The sequence below is a fragment of the Bufo bufo genome, chromosome 11 (assembly GCF_905171765.1).
Source record: "Bufo bufo chromosome 11, aBufBuf1.1, whole genome shotgun sequence".
NCBI lineage: Eukaryota > Metazoa > Chordata > Amphibia > Anura > Bufonidae > Bufo > Bufo bufo.
This window is the reverse complement of record NC_053399.1, coordinates 97933671-97957054: the sequence shown is the minus strand read 5'-3', so window position 1 is coordinate 97957054 and position 23384 is coordinate 97933671. Positions and strand designations below refer to the sequence as shown.

Below are 23384 nucleotides of genomic sequence, written 5' to 3'. Positions count from 1 at the left end.
GCATTTCCAAGACTGCAGATCAACTCATGGTTCCCCGCCGGGTAACTATCAGAGTATTGATGAGGATGTTAGGCCTAATGTCAGCAGCCGTGGATGCGGTTCCTTGGGCCTTGTGGCATATTCGCCCTCTTCAAGCGGAAGTTCTGAGTCTATGGGATCGAACACCCAGAGGGCTAGAGACAAAGTGCTCCCTGTCATCTCAAGCTCGCCGCTCACTGAAGTGGTGGAAACAGGTCAAAGATGGGAGGTCCTTGATCCAACCTTGTTGGATCCTGTTGACGACAGATGCATCCCTTCTAGGCTGGGGTGCCCATCTAGAGGAACTTCAAGTTCAAGGATCCTGGAGCCCTCAAGAGCGTTTGATGTCATCCAATCTGAGAGAACTCAGAGCAATCCGGATGGCTCTCTTTCATTTTTCCCCCCTTATCAGAAACAAGGCTGTAAGGGTTCGCTCGGACAATTCTACTGCGGTATCCTACATCAACAAACAGGGAGGCACCAGGTCTCAGAGTCTACTCTCAGAAGTAGGTCTAATTCTGTCTTGGGCAGAGCAGAATCTTTCCCACCTTTCAGCAGTCCACATTCGGGGGTCCCTGAATGTGGTTGCGGACCAGCTCAGCAGAGGAGTCCCAGCTCTGGGAGAAATGTCTCTGAACCAGGAGATCTTTCATCAGATCACTCTCCGGTGGGGTCGCCCAGACATAGATCTCATGGCGACAAGATTCAATGCCAAAGTGGAAACGTTCTGTTCCCTGTATCGGGAGGACAATCCCTTGGCAGTAGATGCTCTGTCAATTCCATGGGAGTTCAGGCTGGCCTACATCTTTCCTCCCATCACCATGATACCCAGGGTATTGATGAAGATTCGGCAGGACCAAGCCTCAGTAATAGCCGTGATTCCATTCTGGCCCAGGAGGTCTTGGTTTACCCTGCTCATGCAGATGAGCCGAGGGCAATATTGGAAGCTTCCCCCAATGCAGAACCTGGTGTCCCGGGGCACTCAGCTCTGCCTGGATCCATCCAGACTCAATCTGACAGCCTGGAGATTGATGAGTCCCTTCTAGAGCCTGAAGGGCTATCAGCAGCGGTCTTAAGAACGATGTCTCATTCCAGAGCTCCTGCGACTATCAAGGCCTACGCCAGGGTAAAGCGCATTTTTCTTCTATGGTGTGCATCTCATCAAGTACCATCTCAGGATCCTCCAGTATCTGCTATTCTCCAGTTCATGCAGGATGGACTAGATAAGGGCCTCAGCCCTTCTACACTTAAGGTACAGATCTCTGCTCTGTCAGCCGCCTTTGGCAGATCTTTACATCAAGACCCTCTGATTAAGAGGTTCCTTAAAGGAGCCGTACGTCTTAAGCCTAGCATTTCAAGACCTATACCGCAGTGGGATCTCTCAGTGGTGCTTAAAGGGTTGAGTGGTCCCCCCTTTGAACCCTTGGAGGAAGTGGACTTTAAGTTTTTATCCTGGAAGGTAACCTTTTTGTTGGCCGTAACTTCAGCCAAACGCATTTCAGAGCTTCAGGCTTTTTCGGCGTATGAGCCATACACTTTATTTTTACCGGACAAAGTCCTCTTACGTTTTTTACCCACCTTTTTGCCTAAGGTGCCCTCTGTGCACAACATTAATCAAGTTGTGTCTTTGCCTGTGTTATGTTCCTCTTCTTCCTCTGCAGAAGAAAGTTCCCTCCATACTCTGGATGTGGCCAGATGTTTGAGAATCTACATTGAGAGATCCCAGGAGTTCAGAAGGTCAGAGAATCTTCTTATCCTGTTCTTTGGCAGGAATAAAGGGAAGAAGGCCTCTAAGCCTACTCTAAGTAGATGGATCAGAGAGGCCATCAGAGAATCTTTCGCTTCCCAGAATAGACCTCCTCCTGCCTTTGTCACTGCTCACTCCACCCGAGCAGTCTCTACTAGTTGGGCCGAAAGGTCTCTTATTCCACTGGAACAGATTTGTTCCGCGGCCTCCTGGAGCTCACATTCTACCTTTGTGAGCCATTATAGACTCAACCTCAGGGGTTCAGAAGACACTGCCTTTGGGCGGTCTGTTTTGAGTTCCATTCAGCATTGAAGTCCCTACCCTTTAGGCTAACTTCTTGCTAAGTCCCCACATGTGCTGCTGGTTAGGACGTAAGGGAAGCGTTAATTTCTTAACGTTAATTTGTTTTCCCTTAGTCCTAACAGCAGCACACAAATATCCCTCCCTTTGTTTTTTGAGAGTTTCTTGTTATGACACACTGATGTATGGGGGGTTTGGCCTCTTATAGTGAGGTAGTGGGGGCGTGGATTCATTTGATTACTTTACTTCATTAAATATTCCGTCTGTCCTACCAGTTTCACTGGGGCGGATAAACCCCCCACATGTGCTGCTGTTAGGACTAAGGGAAAACAAATTAACGTTAAGAAATTAACGCATCTCCTGTATATAACTATATATGTACAGCTGGTATAACCTGGGTATCTCCTGTATATAACTATATATGTACAGCTGGTATAACCTGGGTATCTTCTGTATATAATTATATATGTACAGCTGGTATAAGTTATACATCTTCTTGTATATAGTGATATGGAGTATGCTGGTATAACCTGGGTATCTCCTGTATATAGTGATATGGAGCATGCTGGTATAACCTGGGCATCTCCTGTATATAATTATATATGTACAGCTGGTATAAGTTATACATCTTCTTGTATATAGTGATATGGACCATGCTGGTATAACCTGGGTATCTCCTGTATATAAATATATATGTACAGCTGGTATAAGTTATACATCTTCTTGTATATAGTAATATGGAGCATGCTGGTATAACCTGGGTATCTCCTGTATATAATTATATATGTACAGCAGGTATAAGTTATACATCTTCTTGTATATAGTGATATGGAGCATGCTGGTATAACCTGGGTATCTCCTGTATATAAATATATATGTACAGCTGGTATATCAGCATGCTCCCTATCACTATGTACGGGGCTGTAGCCATCTTTTTCGGTTTGGTTTTGGACATACCAGGCCTTGTGGATGGCAAATGCTGTCCGGGTCTCTCGTCCTTCTTGGCGACTGATGTTCTTAGCAGCCTCCACCACCTCTTTAGCGGTAGTATAGTCCTTCAGGGACCATTCATGGACTGCGATCTCTCCATACTGAAGGACGCCTACCTGCAAGCAGATATCTCATGAACATTGCCATAGTCTATGCACCTCACATACAAAGGAAGGGGGTGGGTTGAAGACTTCTGCAACTGCCTTGTGTCCTGGCCAAACCGTAGATGAGGATGTGCGGCCCGGGGCTGACTTCTGATGACTTTTGCCCAGATGTGTGTGGTTTAGTTTTGCTTTGTGTTGCTAATGCCAATCTGCAGCGATCAGCGTCTGGCGCTATATAAAGCGATCGGATGGAAACCACGCAGGAAGCGCCGACCTCCGGAGGAATGACACGCTCAGTGGTCAGAGACGCATAAACTTACAATGCGAGGGAGGTCAGATTTAAAGGGACAGGAGCGACATAATATATGTCACCCCATCACAGAGTTGCACGAAACGTCAAAGAGAATTCTCTGAATTATTTAACTATTTTTTGTATGAATGTGGCCACTAGGGGGCAGTGTTCTATTGCTATCCCCCCCTCTTATATTTGGACCAAACCATATATTTTTTTCAGTTTTTATGTGAGAAATATGTAGATCCTCACCACAGATGGAGAAGAAGAAGAAGGTAAAAAAAAACGGGAAGTTGACCTGGATCTGGTCGGGGCCAATGAAAAACTTGCTGAGAATGTTGCTGAGGAAATTCTGCACCTCGTACCAGGGGTAGATGCTGTTTGACCCGTCCAGCAGGATGACGATGTCCAGGTACGTGGAGCATCCTGGGGTAGAGAGAAGGATCCCAGATATTAAGCTGTACCCCAAAAATTAGACATGGGAAAAGCTGCACCCCCAAATTAGTGCACCATTGAAACTGCACCCCGAATATCCTGCACGTGAAGCCATGACAAATCTGATTTGTGCTCTATTATGGGGGTACAGACCTAGCTTTGACATTGTGGAGGGGTAGACACTTACATGTAGATGTGAACCCCAAAATACCAACCCCAGAACATAACCACATGGATAAAACGGCACAACATATCATACCGAAGAATCTGAACCCAAAACTAGGCACCGCTTCTACGTGAAGCCCAAAACCAGACACCAACCAAGCTTCCGAAACACAACATGCGTAGTCTTGACTCACTCTGCGCTGTGGGTGCGATGGTCCCCGAGGGTCTGAAGGACTTATCGACGTTGGCGCAGATCCCAGTGCTGTACATGGAGGTCCCACATTCTTGGGACCAGAGCGGAGCGCAGGCCTAGGGGGGAGACAGAGGGTCACGTGACCCCAAAATCAGTGGAGATAAGTATTACAAGACCTCCTCACCTGGGTAACCCACCAACCATCTGTAGAACCTTCTATGGTGGACGGATCTTTGGGAGATTCTAGGACGTAGAATATTCTTGTTAAATAGGGTTACGGTTATTGGGGTTCACAACAGCCCACCACCAGTGCCCCAAGAGCTCGCGCTCTGTCTTAGGGCTCATGCACATGACCGTTGGCTGTTTGGCGGAACGGAACAGCTGGCCCCTAAGGGTCCATTCATACGTCCATAGTGTCCACACCCGGCCGGCACCCCCCACAGAACTGCCTATTGTTGTACCGCAATTGCGGACAAGAATAGGACATGTTCTATTTTTTTGCAGTGCCGCGGATCTTGGCTAAAGTCTGGAAGTTTGGAGCCGCGCTCGGGAATGCGAATGCGGAGAGCACAAAGTGAGAATGAATGGGTCCGCACCCGTTCCCGATATTGCAGAACGGATGCGGACCCGTTTGCGGACGTGTGAATGGACCCTAATGCTGTGATTTTGCAGATGGCACGGAACGGACATACGGATCTTTTTCAGCCCCATATAAGGCCTCTTGCACACGCTTCGTTTTTTGCGTTCCGTATACGGACTGCATACGGAACCAATTATTTTAATGGATCCGCCCAAAAAAACTGAAGGTACTCCGTATCCCTTCCGTCTCCGTATTTCCGGTCAAAGATAGAACATGTCCTATTATTGTCCGCATAACGGACACGGATAGGACTGTTCTATCAGGGGCCGGCTGTTCCGTTCCGCCAATAAACAGAATGCACACGGACGTCATCTGTATTTTCTGCGGATCCCTTTTTTGCGGACCGCAAAATACTGAAAAAGCCGTACGGTTGTGTGCAATAGGCCTGAGTGAATGGGTCTGCGTCTGACCCTCGAAAAAGGCGGATCGGATGTGGCCCCAAACCGCGGTTGTGTGCACGAGCCCTTGTAGAAATCTCTGCTTCCACCTCCGTCTGGTTGACCTGATGAGGGTTGTTGACTCAGGGCTGAGCGGATGTCTTACCTGCCTCGGCAGTCACAAGACGCTTGTTTTGGCTCAAGACGTCAGCAGCTCCTGGACCGGAAGACCACAAATATGCCCTCACCCCCTGCCCCCTCCTGACTCCTTCCTGCCATTAACCCCTGAAACACCAGAGCTACAAAAACAGGCCAGGAGGCGCATCAGTCAGATGGAAACCGTGGAAGAAAAGAGGAGCAACAATAAGGGCACTTGGCTGAGGGTGTCCACCGCCCTCCTGACCCACCATGCTCTACACTTCCAGCTCCAGTAATACAGAACTTATAGCAGTACTATCCATCAATGACAGTATTATATGGACACTGTATGGGACTGTGGCATGGTATGGTGGTATTACTTACGTAGCATTGTGGCAGTATTTCCTTCTATCAAAACGGTGCCAGATTAAAGCAGGGTCAAGGGGTAATTGCTCTAAGTTCTTCGCCTTCCCACCCATATTATACGACCTGGCCTCAACCACACCCTGGGGACCACAATGAATTAGAAGGTGGAGGAGAACACTCTCCGCCCTGAGCCCGTCATAGCTGAGACGTCAACAGTTCCTGGTCTTAGGGCTCTGTATAACAAGAAGGTTAGGGGCCACCAGAGACCTTTACACAGCAAGGTCCATCCCACTGTTACAACAGCAATGCCCGGTGACGACGTTGGCAGAAGTCCAAGAAAATCTGATTAATACTGCAGAAAGAGAGAGAATGAGGCCTAGTGTGGGCTCCGCCCTGCCCTCCTCTTGGCTCCACCCTGCCCTCCTCTTGGCTCCACCCTGCCCTCTTGGCTCCGCCCTGCCCTCCTCTTGGCTCCGCCCTGGCCTCCTCTTGGCTCCGCCCTGCCCTGCTCTTGGCTCCGCCCTGCCCTCCTCTTGGCTTCGCCCTGGCCTCCTCTTGGCTCCGCCCTGCCCTTCTCTTGGCTCCGCCCTGCCCTCCTATTGGCTCCGCCCTGCCCTCCTATTGGCTCCGCCCTGGCCTCCTATTTGCTCCGCCCTGGCCTCCTCTTGGCTCCGCCCTCGTTATAGCAGGAGGAGGGACCCAGCCCTCAGTTCTTGGTTCACCTTGCACTATTAATTAGATTTTTCAGAAAATTCTTCCTACACAGCGGATTCGAGAAGTTTAGGTACTTTTAAAGTGGCGGAGCTTGCTTGTCAATATGATTAGCCTTCTTAAAGGGATTGCTACAGATCGCCCATTATATATATAGGGAGTCAGTAAAAGGAGCTAACCTCCGAAATGCAAACACAGGGGTTCGGTCTGTTGCCTCCTATTATGGAGTTCTGTAAAATGGACAACCCCTTTAAGGGCGGCAGATCGGATATTTAAAATGACAAGGGCCATCAAATGTGGCAAGTCACGTGACCCGCCTCGGAGACTCACCACAAAGCCGCCCTGTGTGTCCTGGGTCAGCGACATCCCGAAGTGCATGTTATTCGTCTTTTTGGAGACATTCCGGAGAGCGAGATCACCTTCAGAGGGTTCACATCCGGCAGACAGGGTGATGAGGGTGATGATGGTGATGATGATGATGGTGGTTGGGAAGAGATGAGATATGGAAATTAGAGAACCCCTTCATCTCATGAACAACAGGTGAACCTCAAGGAATGTACGATGTTTTCATCAGTGACAGGGAAAGCTGGGTGACCACCAATATGGCCGCCATTACAGCTCCGGTCAGTACAGTGTCCCCCATAGCACGGGACTTCAGGATGACTACTCACCCAAGTTGATCCTGGTGCAAGAAGAATTGCTATGGGGTCCGACAGTGCATTTATATACATCCCCCTGACGGTTACCATCGGACCCGGCCCACGGCGCCCCCACCAGGATCCTGCCGAAACAGAGGGAAGGAATGACACAAAGCAGACTGTATGATGGGGAATGTAGTACTGGGCGGTACTCTGACTGAGTATTACAACTGAGGGGATTGGATACATGGCCTAGCAGACAGTATCACACAGGATTAGATACACAGCTCAGCAGTCAGTATCACACAGGATAGGATTAGATACACAGCTCAGCAGACAGTATCACACAGGATAGGATTAGATACACAGCTCAGCAGACTGTATCACACAGGATAGGATTAGATACACAGCTCAGCAGACTGTATCACACAGGATAGGATTAGATACACAGCTCAGCAGACTGTATCACACAGGATAGGATTAGATACACAGCTCAGCAGTCAGTATCACACATGATAGGATTAGATACACAGCTCAGCAGACAGTATCACACAGGAGAGGATTAGATACACAGCTCAGCAGACTGTATCACATAGGATAGGATTAGATACACAGCTCAGCAGACAGTATCACACAGGATAGGATTAGATACACAGATCAGCAGACAGTATCACACAGGATAGGATTAGATACACAGCTCAGCAGACAGTATCACACAGGATAGGATTAGATACACAGCTCAGCAGACAGTATCACACAGGATAGGATTAGATACACAGCTCAGCAGACAGTATCACACAGGATAGGATTAGATACACAGCTCAGCAGTCAGTATCACACAGGACAGGATTAGATACACAGCTCAGCAGACAGTATCACACAGGATAGGATTAGATACACAGCTCAGCAGACTGTATCACACAGGATAGGATTAGATACACAGCTCAGCAGACAGTATCACACAGGATAGGATTAGATACACAGCTCAGCAGACAGTATCACACATGACAGGATAAGATACACAGCTCAGCAGACAGTATCACACAGGATAGGATTAGATACACGGCTCAGCAGACAGTATCACACAGGATAGGATTAGATACACAGCTTAGCAGACAGTATCACACAGGATAAGATTAGATACACAGCTCAGCAGACAGTATCACACAGGATAGGATTAGATACACAGCTCAGCAGACAGTATCACACAGGATAGGATTAGATACACAGCTCAGCAGACAGTATCACACAGGATAGGATTAGATACACAGCTCAGCAGACAGTATCACAGAGGATAGGATTAGATACACAGCTCAGCAGACAGTATCACACAGGATAGGATTAGATACACAGCTCAGCAGACTGTATCACACAGGATAGGATTAGATACACAGCTCAGCAGACTGTATCACACAGGATAGGATTAGATACACAGCTCAGCAGACAGTATCACACAGGACAGGATTAGATACACAGCTCAGCAGTCAGTATCACACATGATGGGTCTCCGGTGGTACATGTCGCTGGCTCTCCTCCTCCTCCTCTGCAGGATAAGCGATGTCTGTGATTCTCATTTCTCAGGGAGGAAGATGAAGAAAACAGTGACTGAGAACTAAAGGAAAAAAGAACATGGAGGCTACACACATGTACCCCATACACACACATGTACCCCGTACACACACACACATGTACCCCGTACACACACATGTACCCCGTACACACACATGTACCCCATACACACACATGTACCCCATACACACACATGTACCCCATACACACACACATGTACCCCATACACACACATGTACCCCATACACACACATGTACCCCATACACACACATGTACCCCATACACACACATGTACCCCGTACACACACATGTACCCCATACACACACATGTACCGCATACACACACATGTACCCCATACACAGACGTGTACCCCATACACACACACACACATGTACCCCATACACACACACACATGTACCCCGTACACACACATGTACCCCGTACACACACATGTACCCCATACACACACACATGTACCCCATACACACACACATGTACCCCATACACACACACATGTACCCCATACACACACACATGTACCCCATACACACACACATGTACCCCATACACACACACATGTACCCCATACACACACACATGTACCCCATACACACACACATGTACCCCATACACACACACATGTACCCCATACACACACACGTGTACCCCATACACACACACGTGTACCCCATACACACACACGTGTACCCCATACACACACATGTACCCCATACACACACATGTACCCCATACACACACACGTGTACCCCATACACACACACGTGTACCCCATACACACACACGTGTACCCCATACACACACACATGTACCCCATACACACACATGTACCCCATACACACACATGTACCCCATACACACACGTGTACCCCATACACACACATGTACCCCATACACACACATGTACCCCATACATACGTGTTCCCTATACCTGCATAGATGCACACGTCCTGTGTACTGTAAACAGTGGCGCCTTTGGCACTGTCCCTGGGCTGAAGAGCTTACAATCTACGGCTGTATATAACACTGTGGCTGCTCTGTATTCATCTCCCATCTGGATAAGACATTTAAAGTGACCTCCGCCTACCCGGGGGCAGATAGGAGATGAGGCGCGAGGTACGAGGCGCTTGTGTTTTCTCGTTCTTTCACGCACTCAGATGTAACGTGACCTGGAGAAGTAGAATCTCAGACTCCAGCTCCCTGCATATAGGAAGCCCCCGGAGACCCCACTTCCTACAGGTGGCTTATTGCACAACGTGATCCCCATTAACCCTTCCCTATCTGGCTCTCATTGAGGAGGCGCTCCTGTGACATGGAGAAGGAATCACATTACTGAAGATGACAGCCATGATGGGACCGCGCTGCCCTCACATCTTTAGGATTAGTCGCCCATAGACGTTAGTTAACCCCAAACCTCCTTCCTATAAGGGCCCTGCTCCTCCACACCGCTGCCCTGCACTGCATGATGGGAATTGTAATACCGTACAACTTCAGTGTTACAGGGGTGCTGCTCCAAATCTCCGCTCCTCCTGACACAACCAGAGAGGTACCTGCAATAACCACTAGGGGAGCTGTGGGGTCTGTATGCACTGAGCTCCCCCTTGTGGTGGCTGCAGGTAAACCATTCCACCATCTAGCCAGGTGTGGAGTCCAGAGCCCCCAGTCACCCCTGTAGATGCCAGTCCTGGAGGCAGCATGGACTACTATATATATATATACTATACCATCTTCAGGCCTTTCCTCCATTCTGGGAGATGTAGTGCAGCAGAGCTGGCGCTGATCACCGGTTATACCACTCACCACTTCTCGCCGTCCACTTCATGCTGAAGAACTTTATATCCGAACTGAGTGTCATCAGGACCCCGGAAAACCTGCGGCCTCCGAGCATCGATATTAAAGGAGACCACCAAACCTGCAACATGATAGAGCATCAGTAACTCACCTCCAGCATGTGTGATACTGGCACTGAGCCGTGTATCTAATCCTATCCTGTGTGATACTGACTGCTGAGCTGTGTATCTAATCCTATCCCGTGTGATACTGTCTGCTGAGCTCTGTATCTAATCCTATCCCGTGTGATACAGTCTGCTGAGCTGTGTATCTAATCCTATCCTGTGTGATACTGTCTGCTGAGCTGTGTATCTAATCCTATCCTGTGTGATACTGACTGCTGAGCTGTGTATCTGATCCTATCCTGTGTGATACTGACTGCTGAGCTGTGTATCTAATCCTACCCTGTGTGATACTGTCTGCTGAGCTGTGTATCTAATCCAGTCCTGTGTGATACAGTCTGCTGAGCTGTGTATCTAATCCTATCCCGTGTGATATTGTCTGATGAGCTGTGTATCTAATCCTATCCTGTGTGATACAGCCTGCTGAGCTGTGTATCTAATCCTATCCTGTGTGATACTGACTGCTGAGCTGTGTATCTAATCCTATCCTGTGTGATACTGTCTGCTGAGCTGTGTATCTAATCCTATCCTGTGTGATACTGACTGCTGAGCTGTGTATCTAATCCTATCCTGTGTGATACTGACTGCTGAGCTGTGTATCTAATCCTATCCTGTGTGATACTGACTGCTGAGCTGTGTATCTAATCCTATCCTGTGTGATACTGTCTGCTGAGCTGTGTATCTAATCCTATCCTGTGTGATACTGACTGCTGAGCTGTGTATCTAATCCTATCCTGTGTGATACTGTCTGCTGAGCTGTGTATCTAATCCTATCCTGTGTGATACTGACTGCTGAGCTGTGTATCTAACCCTATCCTGTGTGATACTGACTGCTGAGCTGTGTATCTAATCCTGTCCTGTGTGATACAGTCTGCTGAGCTGTGTATCTAATCCTATCCCGTGTGATATTGTCTGATGAGCTGTGTATCTAATCCTATCCTGTGTGATACAGCCTGCTGAGCTGTGTATCTAATCCTATCCTGTGTGATACTGACTGCTGAGCTGTGTATCTAATCCTATCCTGTGTGATACTGTCTGCTGAGCTGTGTATCTAATCCTATCCTGTGTGATACTGACTGCTGAGCTGTGTATCTAATCCTATCCTGTGTGATACTGACTGCTGAGCTGTGTATCTAATCCTATCCTGTGTGATACTGACTGCTGAGCTGTGTATCTAATCCTATCCTGTGTGATACTGTCTGCTGAGCTGTGTATCTAATCCTATCCTGTGTGATACTGACTGCTGAGCTGTGTATCTAATCCTATCCTGTGTGATACTGTCTGCTGAGCTGTGTATCTAATCCTATCCTGTGTGATACTGACTGCTGAGCTGTGTATCTAACCCTATCCTGTGTGATACTGACTGCTGAGCTGTGTATCTAATCCTATCCTGTGTGATACTGTCTGCTGAGCTGTGTATCTAATCCTATCCTGTGTGGTACTGTCTGCTAAGCTGAGTATCTAATCCTATCCTGTGTGATACTGACTGCTGAGCTGTGTATCTAATCCTATCCTGTGTGATACTGTCTGCTGAGCTGTGTATCTAATCCTATCATGTGTGATACAGTCTGCTGAGCTGTGTATCTAATCCTATCCTGTGTGATACTGTCTGCTGAGCTGTGTATCTAATCCTATCCTGTGTGATACTGTCTGCTGAGCTTTGTATCTAATCCTATCCTGTGTGATACTGTCTGCTGAGCTGTGTATCTAATCCTATCCCGTGTGATACTGACTGCTGAGCTGTGTATCTAATCCTATCCCGTGTGATACTGTCTGCTGAGCTCTGTATCTAATCCTATCCCGTGTGATACAGTCTGCTGAGCTGTGTATCTAACCCTGTCCTGTGTGATACAGTCTGCTGAGCTGTGTATCTAATCCTATCCCATGTGATATTGTCTGCTGAGCTGTGTATCTTATCCTGTCCTGTGTGATACTGTCTGCTGAGCTGTGTATCTAATCCTATCCTGTGTGATACTGTCTGCTGAGCTGTGTATCTAATCCTATCCTGTGTGATACTGACTGCTGAGCTGTGTATCTAATCCTATCCTGTGTGATACTGTCTGCTGAGCTGTGTATCTAATCCTATCCTGTGTGATACTGACTGCTGAGCTGTGTATCTAATCCTATCCTGTGTGATACTGTCTGCTGAGCTGTGTATCTAATCCTATCCTGTGTGATACTGACTGCTGAGCTGTGTATCTAACCCTATCCTGTGTGATACTGACTGCTGAGCTGTGTATCTAATCCTATCCTGTGTGATACTGTCTGCTGAGCTGTGTATCTAATCCTATCCTGTGTGATACTGTCTGCTAAGCTGAGTATCTAATCCTATCCTGTGTGATACTGACTGCTGAGCTGTGTATCTAATCCTATCCTGTGTGATACTGTCTGCTGAGCTGTGTATCTAATCCTATCCTGTGTGATACTGTCTGCTGAGCTGTGTATCTAATCCTAACCTGTGTGATACTGTCTGCTGAGCCGTGTATCTAATCCTATCCTGTGTTATACAGTCTGCTGAGCTGTGTATCTAATCCTATCCTGTGTGATACTGTCTGCTGAGCTGTGTATCTAATCCTGTGTGATACAGTCTGCTGAGCCGTGTATCTAATCCTATCCTGTGTGATACTGTCTGCTGAGCTGTGTATCTAACCCTATCCTGTGTGATACTGTCTGCTGAGCTGTGTATCTAATCCTATCCTGTGTGATACTGTCTGCTGAGCTGTGTATCTAATCCTATCCTGTGTGATACTGACTGCTGAGCTGTGTATCTAATCCTATCCTGTGTGATACTGACTGCTGAGCTGTGTATCTAATCCTATCCTGTGTGATACTGACTGCTGAGCTGTGTATCTAATCCTATCCTGTGTGATACTGTCTGCTGAGCTGTGTATCTAATCCTATCCTGTGTGATACTGACTGCTGAGCTGTGTATCTAATCCTATCCTGTGTGATACTGTCTGCTGAGCTGTGTATCTAACCCTATCCTGTGTGATACTGTCTGCTGAGCTGTGTATCTAATCCTATCCTGTGTGATACTGTCTGCTGAGCTGTGTATCTAATCCTATCCTGTGTGATACTGACTGCTGAGCTGTGTATCTAATCCTATCCTGTGTGATACTGACTGCTAAGCTGAGTATCTAATCCTATCCTGTGTGATACTGACTGCTGAGCTGTGTATCTAATCCTATCCTGTGTGATACTGTCTGCTGAGCTGTGTATCTAATCCTATCCTGTGTGATACTGTCTGCTGAGCTGTGTATCTAATCCTAACCTGTGTGATACTGTCTGCTGAGCCGTGTATCTAATCCTATCCTGTGTTATACAGTCTGCTGAGCTGTGTATCTAATCCTATCCTGTGTGATACTGTCTGCTGAGCTGTGTATCTAATCCTGTGTGATACAGTCTGCTGAGCCGTGTATCTAATCCTATCCTGTGTGATACTGTCTGCTGAGCTGTGTATCTAATCCTATCCTGTGTGATACTGTCTGCTGAGCCGTGTATCTAATCCTATCCTGTGTGATACTGTCTGCTGAGCCGTGTATCTAATCCTATCCTGTGTGATACTGTCTGCTGAGCCGTGTATCTAATCCTATCCTGTGTGATACAGTCTGCTGAGCTGTGTATCTAATCCTATCCTGTGTGATACTGTCTGATGAGCTGTGTATCTAATCCTATCCTGTGTGATACTGTCTGCTGAGCTGTGTATCTAATCCTATCCTGTGTGATACTATCTGCTGAGCCATGTATCTAATCCTGTCCTGTGTGATACAGTCTGCTGAGCTGTGTATCTAATCCTGTCCTGTGTGATACTGACTGCTGAGCTGTGTATCTAATCCTATCCTGTGTGATACTGACTGCTGAGCTGTGTATCTAATCCTATCCTGTGTGATACTGTCTGCTGAGCTGTGTATCTAATCCTATCCTGTGTGATACAGTCTGCTGAGCTGTGTATCTAATCCTGTCCTGTGTGATACTGACTGCTGAGCTGTGTATCTAATCCTGTCCTGTGTGATACTGACTGCTGAGCTGTGTATCTAATCCTATCCTGTGTGATACTGTCTGCTGAGCTGTGTATCTAATCCTATCCTGTGTGATACTGACTGCTGAGCTGTGTATCTAATCCTATCCTGTGTGATACTGTCTGCTGAGCTGTGTATCTAATCCAGTCATGTGTGATACTGAGCAGTGTATCTAATCCAGTCCTGTGTGATACTGAGCAGTGTATCTAATCCAGTCCTGTGTGATACTGAGCAGTGTATCTAATCCAGTCCCGTGTGATACTGAGCAGTGTATCTAATCCAGTCCTGTGTGATACTGAGCAGTGTATCTAATCCAGTCCTGTGTGATACTGAGCAGTGTATCTAATCCAGTCCTGTGTGATACTGAGCTGTGTATCTAATCCTATCCTGTGTGATACTGACTGCTGAGCTGTGTATCTAATCCTATCCTGTGTGATACTGTCTGCTGAGCTGTGTATCTAATCCAGTCATGTGTGATACTGAGCAGTGTATCTAATCCAGTCCTGTGTGATACTGAGCAGTGTATCTAATCCAGTCCTGTGTGATACTGAGCAGTGTATCTAATCCAGTCCTGTGTGATACTGAGCAGTGTATCTAATCCAGTCCTGTGTGATACTGAGCAGTGTATCTAATCCAGTCCTGTGTGATACTGAGCAGTGTATCTAATCCAGTCATGTGTGAAACTGAGCAGTGTATCTCATCTGGTCATGTGTGACACTGTCTGCTGTATCTAATCAGATGTGTGATACTGTCTACTAAACTGCTGTATCTAATCCTATTAGATATGATACTGTCCCCCCACAGTACTACATCACCCATCATGTAATATTAATATATGTTCATTGTAAAATCTATTTTTCGGCACCTGCTGCTTCCCCTTTAAGGCAGACACCTGCAGCCTTGGTGGCGGGGTGATGTCTGTGTGTGCAGGGCGTAGGCTCAGCCCCACACAGAGACCCTCTGTCCCAGCAAACATCCGCCACGGGGCGGAGAATCCCACAGCACGTGATTTAAAGGGGAAATGCATCGATAACCATAACCGTCCATGACCAGATACCTCCAAGCTATGCCGACTGGGGAGGGCGGAGTCTTCTAATCACAGCTCCGCCCACTGCTCCTACACCATCTTTTCCTTAAAGGGGTCGTCTCACTTCAGCAACTGGCATTTATCATGTAGAGAAAGTGAATACAAGGCACTTACTAATGTATTGTTATTATCCATATTGCTTCCTCAGCTGGTTTCCATGGTTACGACCACCCTGCAATCCATTAGCGGTGGTCGTGCTTGCACACTATAGGACCTCTGGTGGCCGGGACTGTGGAAGTGCAAGCACGACCACCGCTGCTGGATTGCAGGGTGGCCGTAACCATGGAAACAAGCCGTGTATAAAGTGATGGAAAAATGAATCCAGCAAAGGAAGCAATATGGACAGTCACAATACATTAGGAAGTGCCTTGTATTAGCTTTCTCTACATGATAAATGCCATTTGAGACGACCCCTTTAAGAGCTCTGAGCGTCTATATGGTTAAATTCCTTTTATCCAGAATCAATGGGACAGAGCCAGTATTGGATTATCAGATGTGCCTAGAAAATACATAAAACTCACTTGTCAGGGAATAAAAGGTAAAGGGGTCGTCTGGAAAGAAGTGCTGGATTATCAGACTTTCCGGATTATCAGGTTGAGGAATAACTCGTCCTATAGGAGGCGCTGTGTTGGCGAGATCCGTTTTAGATCCAGGCAGTTTGCTTGACATCTACGGTATTTCGTGTCATAGCGTCTACTAGTCCACTGCTTGTGGGGGGCAGATGTTGTCACAAGGTTTGCCCCCTGCGTCTGCCCCTTTAAGGCTTGTGGGGTAAAAAGCTTTCACTTGACCACTGATAGGGCCACCGGGGAAGTCATGTGACTGCATTTCGCTGCTGCTACAGTGAAACATATGGTCACATGTCAGACGTATTATTACGTCCCATTCCCCCCCCCCCCCCCCCTGGGAAAAACCTGCCATTACACCCCGTCTACTGTGGGTGTTAGTCTCTTCTCTCTAAGGCCTCTCAGTGCAGAATGTGGGGGGCTGCGGTGACGGTGGGGGGCTGCGGTGACTGTGGGGGGCTGCGGTGACGGTGGGAGGCTAAGGTGACTGTGGGAGGCTAAGGTGACTGTGGGAGGCTAAGGTGACTGTGGGGGGGGGCTGCGGTGGGGCTGTGGTCACTGTGGGGGCCTGCAGCGACTGTGGGGGGCTGCTGCGACTGTGGGGAGCTGCGGTGATTGTGGGGGGCTACGGTGACCGGGGAGCTGTGGTGACTGTGGGGGGCTATGGTGACTGTGGGGGGGGGGGGGGGGCTACGGTGACTGTGGGGGGGGGGGCTGCTGTGACTGTGGGGGTTGCAGTGGACTTTGTGGGGTGCGGGGCACATTTTAAGGTTTCTCACACTGTTATTAAAATTCTTTGCGTTTCTCAAGATGGTAAATTGCAGCCTGGAGAACCTAAAATACACAGTAGTAAGTCTATAAATGCTCAGCGCCCACACCCCAGGACACCTCAGCGCCCACACCCCAGGACACCTCGCCTGGTGGGGGGCGCAGGCCTCCGGGAGATCACCGCTATTCTCGTGGGCAGTGAGAATGAAAATATTTCCTCAAGACAAAGGCAAGAATAGACGCCGGTCACTGGGGTCAGTGAGGACATAGGCGGCCATTTATTATTAGTTTTACGCCACTTTGTGAAGATTTTGTCGCAAAGGTGTTTTAATACAAAATATGTGCCTTTACCGCACTCACACCACTATTTCTCATATGGAGATGAAAGAGGAGGAGATAACATGGAGATGATAGAGGAGGAGATAATATGGAGATGATAGAGGAGGTGATAACATGGAGATAATAGAGGAGGTGATAACATGGAGATGATAGAGGAGGTGATAATATGGAGATGATAGAGGAGGTGATAATATGGAGATGATAGAGGAGGAGATAATATGGAGATGATAATATGGAGATGAAAGAGGAGGTGATAACATGGAGATGATAGAGGAGGTGATAACATGGAGATGATAGAGGGGGTGATAACATGGGGATGATAGAGGAGGTGATAACATGGAGATGATAGAGGAGGTGATAACATGGAGATGATAGAGGAGGTGATAATATGGAGATGATAGAGGAGGTGATAATATGGAGATGATAGAGGAGGTGATAATATGGAGATGATAGAGGAGGAGATAATATGGAGATGATAGAGGAGGTGATAATATGGAGATGATAGAGGAGGTGATAATATGGAGATGATAGAGGAGGAGATAATATGGAGATGATAATATGGAGATGATAGAGGAGGAGATAATATGGAGATGATAGAGGAGGAGATAATATGGAGATGATAGAGAATGGGATAATATGGAGATGATAGAGGAGGTGATAACATGGAGATGATAGAGGAGGCGATAACATGGAGATGATAGAGGAGGCGATAATATGGAGATGACAGAGGAGGTGATAATATGGAGATGATAGAGGAGGTGATAACATGGGGATGATAGAGGAGGTGATAACATGGAGATGAAAGAGTAGGTGATAATATGGAGATGATAGAGGAGGTGATAATATGGAGATGATAGAGGAGGTGATAATATGGAGATGATAGAGGAGGAGATAATATGGAGATGATAGAGGAGGTGATAACATGGAGATGATAGAGGAGGTGATAACATGGAGATGATAGAGGAGGTGATAATATGGAGATGATAGAGGAGGTGATAATATGGAGATGATAGAGGAGGTGATAATATGGAGATGATAGAGGAGGAGATAATATGGAGATGATAATATGGAGATGATAGAGGAGGAGATAATATGGAGATGATAGAGGAGGAGATAATATGGAGATGATAGAGAATGGGATAATATGGAGATGATAGAGGAGGTGATAACATGGAGATGATAGAGGAGGCGATAACATGGAGATGATAGAGGAGGCGATAATATGGAGATGACAGAGGAGGTGATAATATGGAGATGATAGAGGAGGTGATAACATGGGGATGATAGAGGAGGTGATAACATGGAGATGAAAGAGTAGGTGATAATATGGAGATGACAGAGGAGGTGATAATATGGAGATGATAGAGGAGGAGATAATATGGAGATGACAGAGGAGGTGATAACATGGAGATGACAGAGGAGGTGATAACATGGAGATGACAGAGGAGGTGATAACATGGAGATGACAGAGGAGGTGATAATATGGAGATGACAGAGGAGGTGATAATATGGAGATGATAGAGGAGGAGATAATATGGAGATGATAATATGGAGATGATAGAGGAGGAGATAATATGGAGATGATAGAGAATGGGATAATATGGAGATGATAGAGGAGGTGATAACATGGAGATGATAGAGGAGGTGATAATATGGAGATGATAGAGGAGGAGATAATATGGAGATGATAGAGGAGGAGATAATATGGAGATGATAGAGGAGGAGATAATATGGAGATGATAGAGGAGGAGATAATATGGAGATGATAGAGAATGGGATAATATGGAGATGATAGAGGAGGTGATAACATGGAGATGATAACATGGAGATGATAGAGGAGGTGATAATATGGAGATGACAGAGGAGGTGATAATATGGAGATGATAGAGGAGGTGATAATATGGAGATGACAGAGGAGGTGATAACATGGAGATGACAGAGGAGGTGATAACATGGAGATGACAGAGGAGGTGATAATATGGAGATGACAGAGGAGGTGATAACATGGAGATGACAGAGGAGGTGATAACATGGAGATGACAGAGGAGGTGATAATATGGAGATGACAGAGTAGGTGATAATATGGAGGTGATAATATGGAGATGATAGAGAATGGGATAATATGGAGATGATAGAGGAGATGATAACATGGAGATGACAGAGGCGGTGATAACATGGTGATAATATGGAGGTGATAATATGGAGGTGATAATATGGAGATGACAGAGGAGGTGATAATATGGAGATGATAGAGGAGGTGATAATATGGAGATGATAGAGGAGGTGATAACATGGGGATGATAGAGGAGGTGATAATATGGAGATGACAGAGGAGGTGATAACATGGAGATGATAGAGGAGGTGATAACATGGAGATGATAGAGTAGGTGATAATATGGAGATGACAGAGGAGGTGATAACATGGAGATGATAGAGGAGGTGATAACATGGAGATGATAGAGGAGGTGATAACATGGAGATGACAGATGAGGTGATAGAGTAGGTGATAATATGGAGGTGATAATATGGAGATGATAGAGAATGGGATAATATGGAGATGATAGAGGATGTGATAATATGGAGATGATAGAGGAGCTGATAACATGGAGATGATAGAGGAGGTGATAATATAGAGATGATAGAGGAGATGATAACATGGAGATGATAGAGGAGGTGATAATATAGAGATGATAGAGGAGATGATAACATGGTGATAATATGGAGGTGATAATATGGAGATGATAGAGAATGGGATAATATGGAGATTATAGGACCCTCCTCTATTCTACAAAGTTGACAACACCAAATTTGTAAGAGCGATAATACAGGATCAACGAGAGCGATAGCACCGACTCACAAGAACAAGAACACCAGATCCATGAGAGAGAGAACACTGGACTCGTAAGAGAGAACGCTGGACTCATGAGAGAGAGAACGCTGGACCCATGGGAGAGAGAGAGAGAACGCTTGATCCATGAAAGAGAGAGAGAGAACACTGGACTCATGAGAGAGAGAGAGAGAACACTGGACCCATGAGAGAGAGAGAGAAAGCTTGATCCATGAAAGAGAGAGAGAGAACACTGAACCCATGAGCGAGAGAGAACCGGAACAAGGACAGCATCAAGAATGGACTCTCGAGAGGAGCCAACACTCAAAAAGTGGCGCCAGGATCCAGCACTCACCTTGTCTGAGCAGAAGAGACAGCAGGAAGATGAGGGGTTTGTGAGACTCCATGATCACAGCTCAGGCAATGAGAAGGAAGAAAGTGCCCGGAATTTGGGATGGAGATGGGTGTTCCCCGGCCACAGGCTGAAAGCTCGCTCTGTCCTCAGTCCCTGCGTCTCCTGCCGCTTTCATTGGCAGCTAAAAATAATCCTGGCTTTTCTTGGACCCGACTGCCTGTAACTTCAGGGGCAGCTGCCCGGGGGCGTGGACCCATGGAACGGCCACCCAGCGGAGGTGGAAACTGCCCCAAGCCACAGAGACGTGGACGGAGAGGTCAAGGTGACACCAGTGAGAGGTGGAGGATGCAGGGGCTGAACGTCTGCTAAACGTCAGGCAGTTCCTACAAGGATCCGCTCTCGGCTGACTGCAAGCTCTTCAGTCCAGGGCTCTCTCGCTGCACTATAGTCACCCAGCTTTTCCAGACTCCTGAAAGGAAGTTGTAAATATCTGTGAAACAAAGGAAGATGCATCGCCTCATAATCAGACTGGCCCTATAGTCAAGGAAAGCTGGGTGATAGACTCCGGTGAAACCATACCAGAGGTGACCCAGCTTTCCCAGGCTCCTGAATGGAAGATGCAAATACATGATGTGTAACGTCATATCTAGGCAGAGTCTATCTCCAGGAATGAGACACTTGTGCTGAGCTCGGCCTTCTGTGGTCTAGTAATGAAACGTTGCTGCATTCGCGCGGCTTTCCGCTATGTCTGGGTGCACTTTTTAACCCTGTATAACCCACGCAGCACTCAGTGCATGATGGAAGTTTCACAACAGCGGGAGAGCTGCAAGCCGCAGGTCACTAGTTTAGAAGCAAGTTGGGAATTTTATGAGGAAATCGCTTAATGGCAATCGCATAATATGTTTTATTGTCCAAGAGACTGAACAGGCAGGCTTTAATCCGCTGGAAGCTTTGCACCCTACTGTATACACCCGCTACCCGGCTCGGTATATAAAGCGGATTTACTATAACACTCATCATTTTAATAAGCGCAATTGCAAATAAAAAAATATAGTACAAGTGCGCCACCTGGTGTTCACTAAGGAAATTACTGGAGACTGTATAGTAGTGGCAAGTGAGTAAGTTAGTATGTACGAGATATACTATAAACCCTTCAACTCCAAGGATACAACATTATGTAATGGTGCCACGTATTATTTGGCCATTGAATGGCAATATTATATATTATAATGCATATTCAATGTGGAAGCTGTATGATAGTGTCTATTGTACTGTATCTTATACAGTCCTGATCAAAAGTTTAAGACCACTTGAAAAATTGCAAAAAATCGTATTTTACATGGTTGGATCTTAACGAGGTTCCAAGTGGAGCTTCAACATGCAATAAGAAGAAATGAGAGGGAGACAGAACATTTTTTGAGCATTCAATTTAATAAAAAAAATGTTTTTCAGCTGATCCAAAGTTTAGGACCACATGCCTTTAAAAGGCCAAATCTGTGCACAGATGTGGATTCATTGTCCTTGTCTGTCAGGTAGTCACACGTTGTGATGGCAAAGGCAAAAAAACTCTCCCTTTTTGAACTGCATAAGCAGGGTCTCTCACAGCCGCCATCGCTGCTGAGGTGGGACGCAGGAAGACAGTCATTTGGAATTTCTTCAATGATCCTGAGGGTTATGGAACAAAAAAGTCAAGTGGAAGACCCCAAAAAATTTCAGCAGCACTGAGCCGGAGGATCCAATTGGCTGTCCGTCAAGACACTGGACGATCCTCGACCCAAATTACGTCCCTTACTGGTGCTGACTGCAGCCCCATAACTATCAGACGGCATCTGAGACTGAAGGGCTTCAAAAACAAAAAACGTCTTCAAAGACCTCGTCTCCTTGAACGCCACAGAACTGCTCGTTTGGACTTTGCAAGAGAGCACCGAACATGGAACATGGGACATTCAAAGGTGGAAGAAAGTTTTATTCTCTGATGAAATGTAACCTTGATGGTCCTGATGGTTTCCAACATTACTGGCATGACAAGCAGATCCCACCTGAGATGTTTTCTACGCGCCACAGTGGAGGGGGCGCCATAATGGTCTGGGGGGCTTTTTCCTTCAGTGGAACAATGGAGCTTCAGGAAGTGCCGGGGCGTCAAACAGCCGCTGGCTATGTCCAGATGTGTCAGAGAGCATTCCTCATGACTGAGGGCCCTCGTCTGTGTGGTAACAGGACAACTCTACAGTACACAATGCCCGCAGGACAAGGGACTTCTTCCAGGAGAATAACATCCCTCTTTTGGCCCATCCTGCGTGTTCCCCTGATCTAAATCCAATTGAGAACCTTTGGGGATGGATGGCAAGGGAAGTTTACAAAAATGGACACCAGTTTCAGACAGTAGATGGCCTTCGTGCGGCCGTCTTCACCACTTGGAGAAATGTTCCCACTCACCTCATGGAAACACTTGCATCAAGCATGGCGAAACAATAACGGCGGAGCTACTCATTACTGAGCTCATGTTTGGAAGTTGGATTTCTGTTTTGGGGGGGTTTAGGAGTTTTTTGGAGGTGTGGTCCTAAACTTTTGATCAGCTGAAAAACAGCCTGTTTCAGTTTATTCGTTGTTTTTATTAAATTGAATCCTCAAAAAATGTTTTGTCTCACTCCCATTTCTTCTTGTTGCATGTTGAAGCTCTTGGAACCTCGTGAAGATCCAACCATGATACATAGGATTTTTTTGCCATTTTTTAAGTGGTCTTAAACTTTTGATCAGGACTGTATTGT

General features: G+C 46.7%; 1 protein-coding gene across 1 annotated transcript in view; it reads right to left on the bottom strand.

Annotated features, from left to right (window-relative positions):
- The window catches only part of ITGA10 (integrin subunit alpha 10), a 40416-nt gene extending 19682 nt beyond the window's left edge, over positions 1 to 20734 (bottom strand). Inside the window, exons 1-7 of the mRNA XM_040412852.1 lie at positions 20617 to 20734; positions 10504 to 10615; positions 7148 to 7257; positions 6807 to 6895; positions 4246 to 4360; positions 3750 to 3877; positions 3023 to 3171 (exon numbers count right to left, since the gene is read on the bottom strand). Coding sequence (XP_040268786.1) covers positions 3023 to 3171; positions 3750 to 3877; positions 4246 to 4360; positions 6807 to 6895; positions 7148 to 7257; positions 10504 to 10615; positions 20617 to 20668 — 755 coding nt within the window. The 5' untranslated portion in view covers positions 20669 to 20734. The remainder of the gene's footprint in view (positions 1 to 3022; positions 3172 to 3749; positions 3878 to 4245; positions 4361 to 6806; positions 6896 to 7147; positions 7258 to 10503; positions 10616 to 20616) is intronic.
- Positions 20735 to 23384: the final 2650 nt, after the last annotated feature.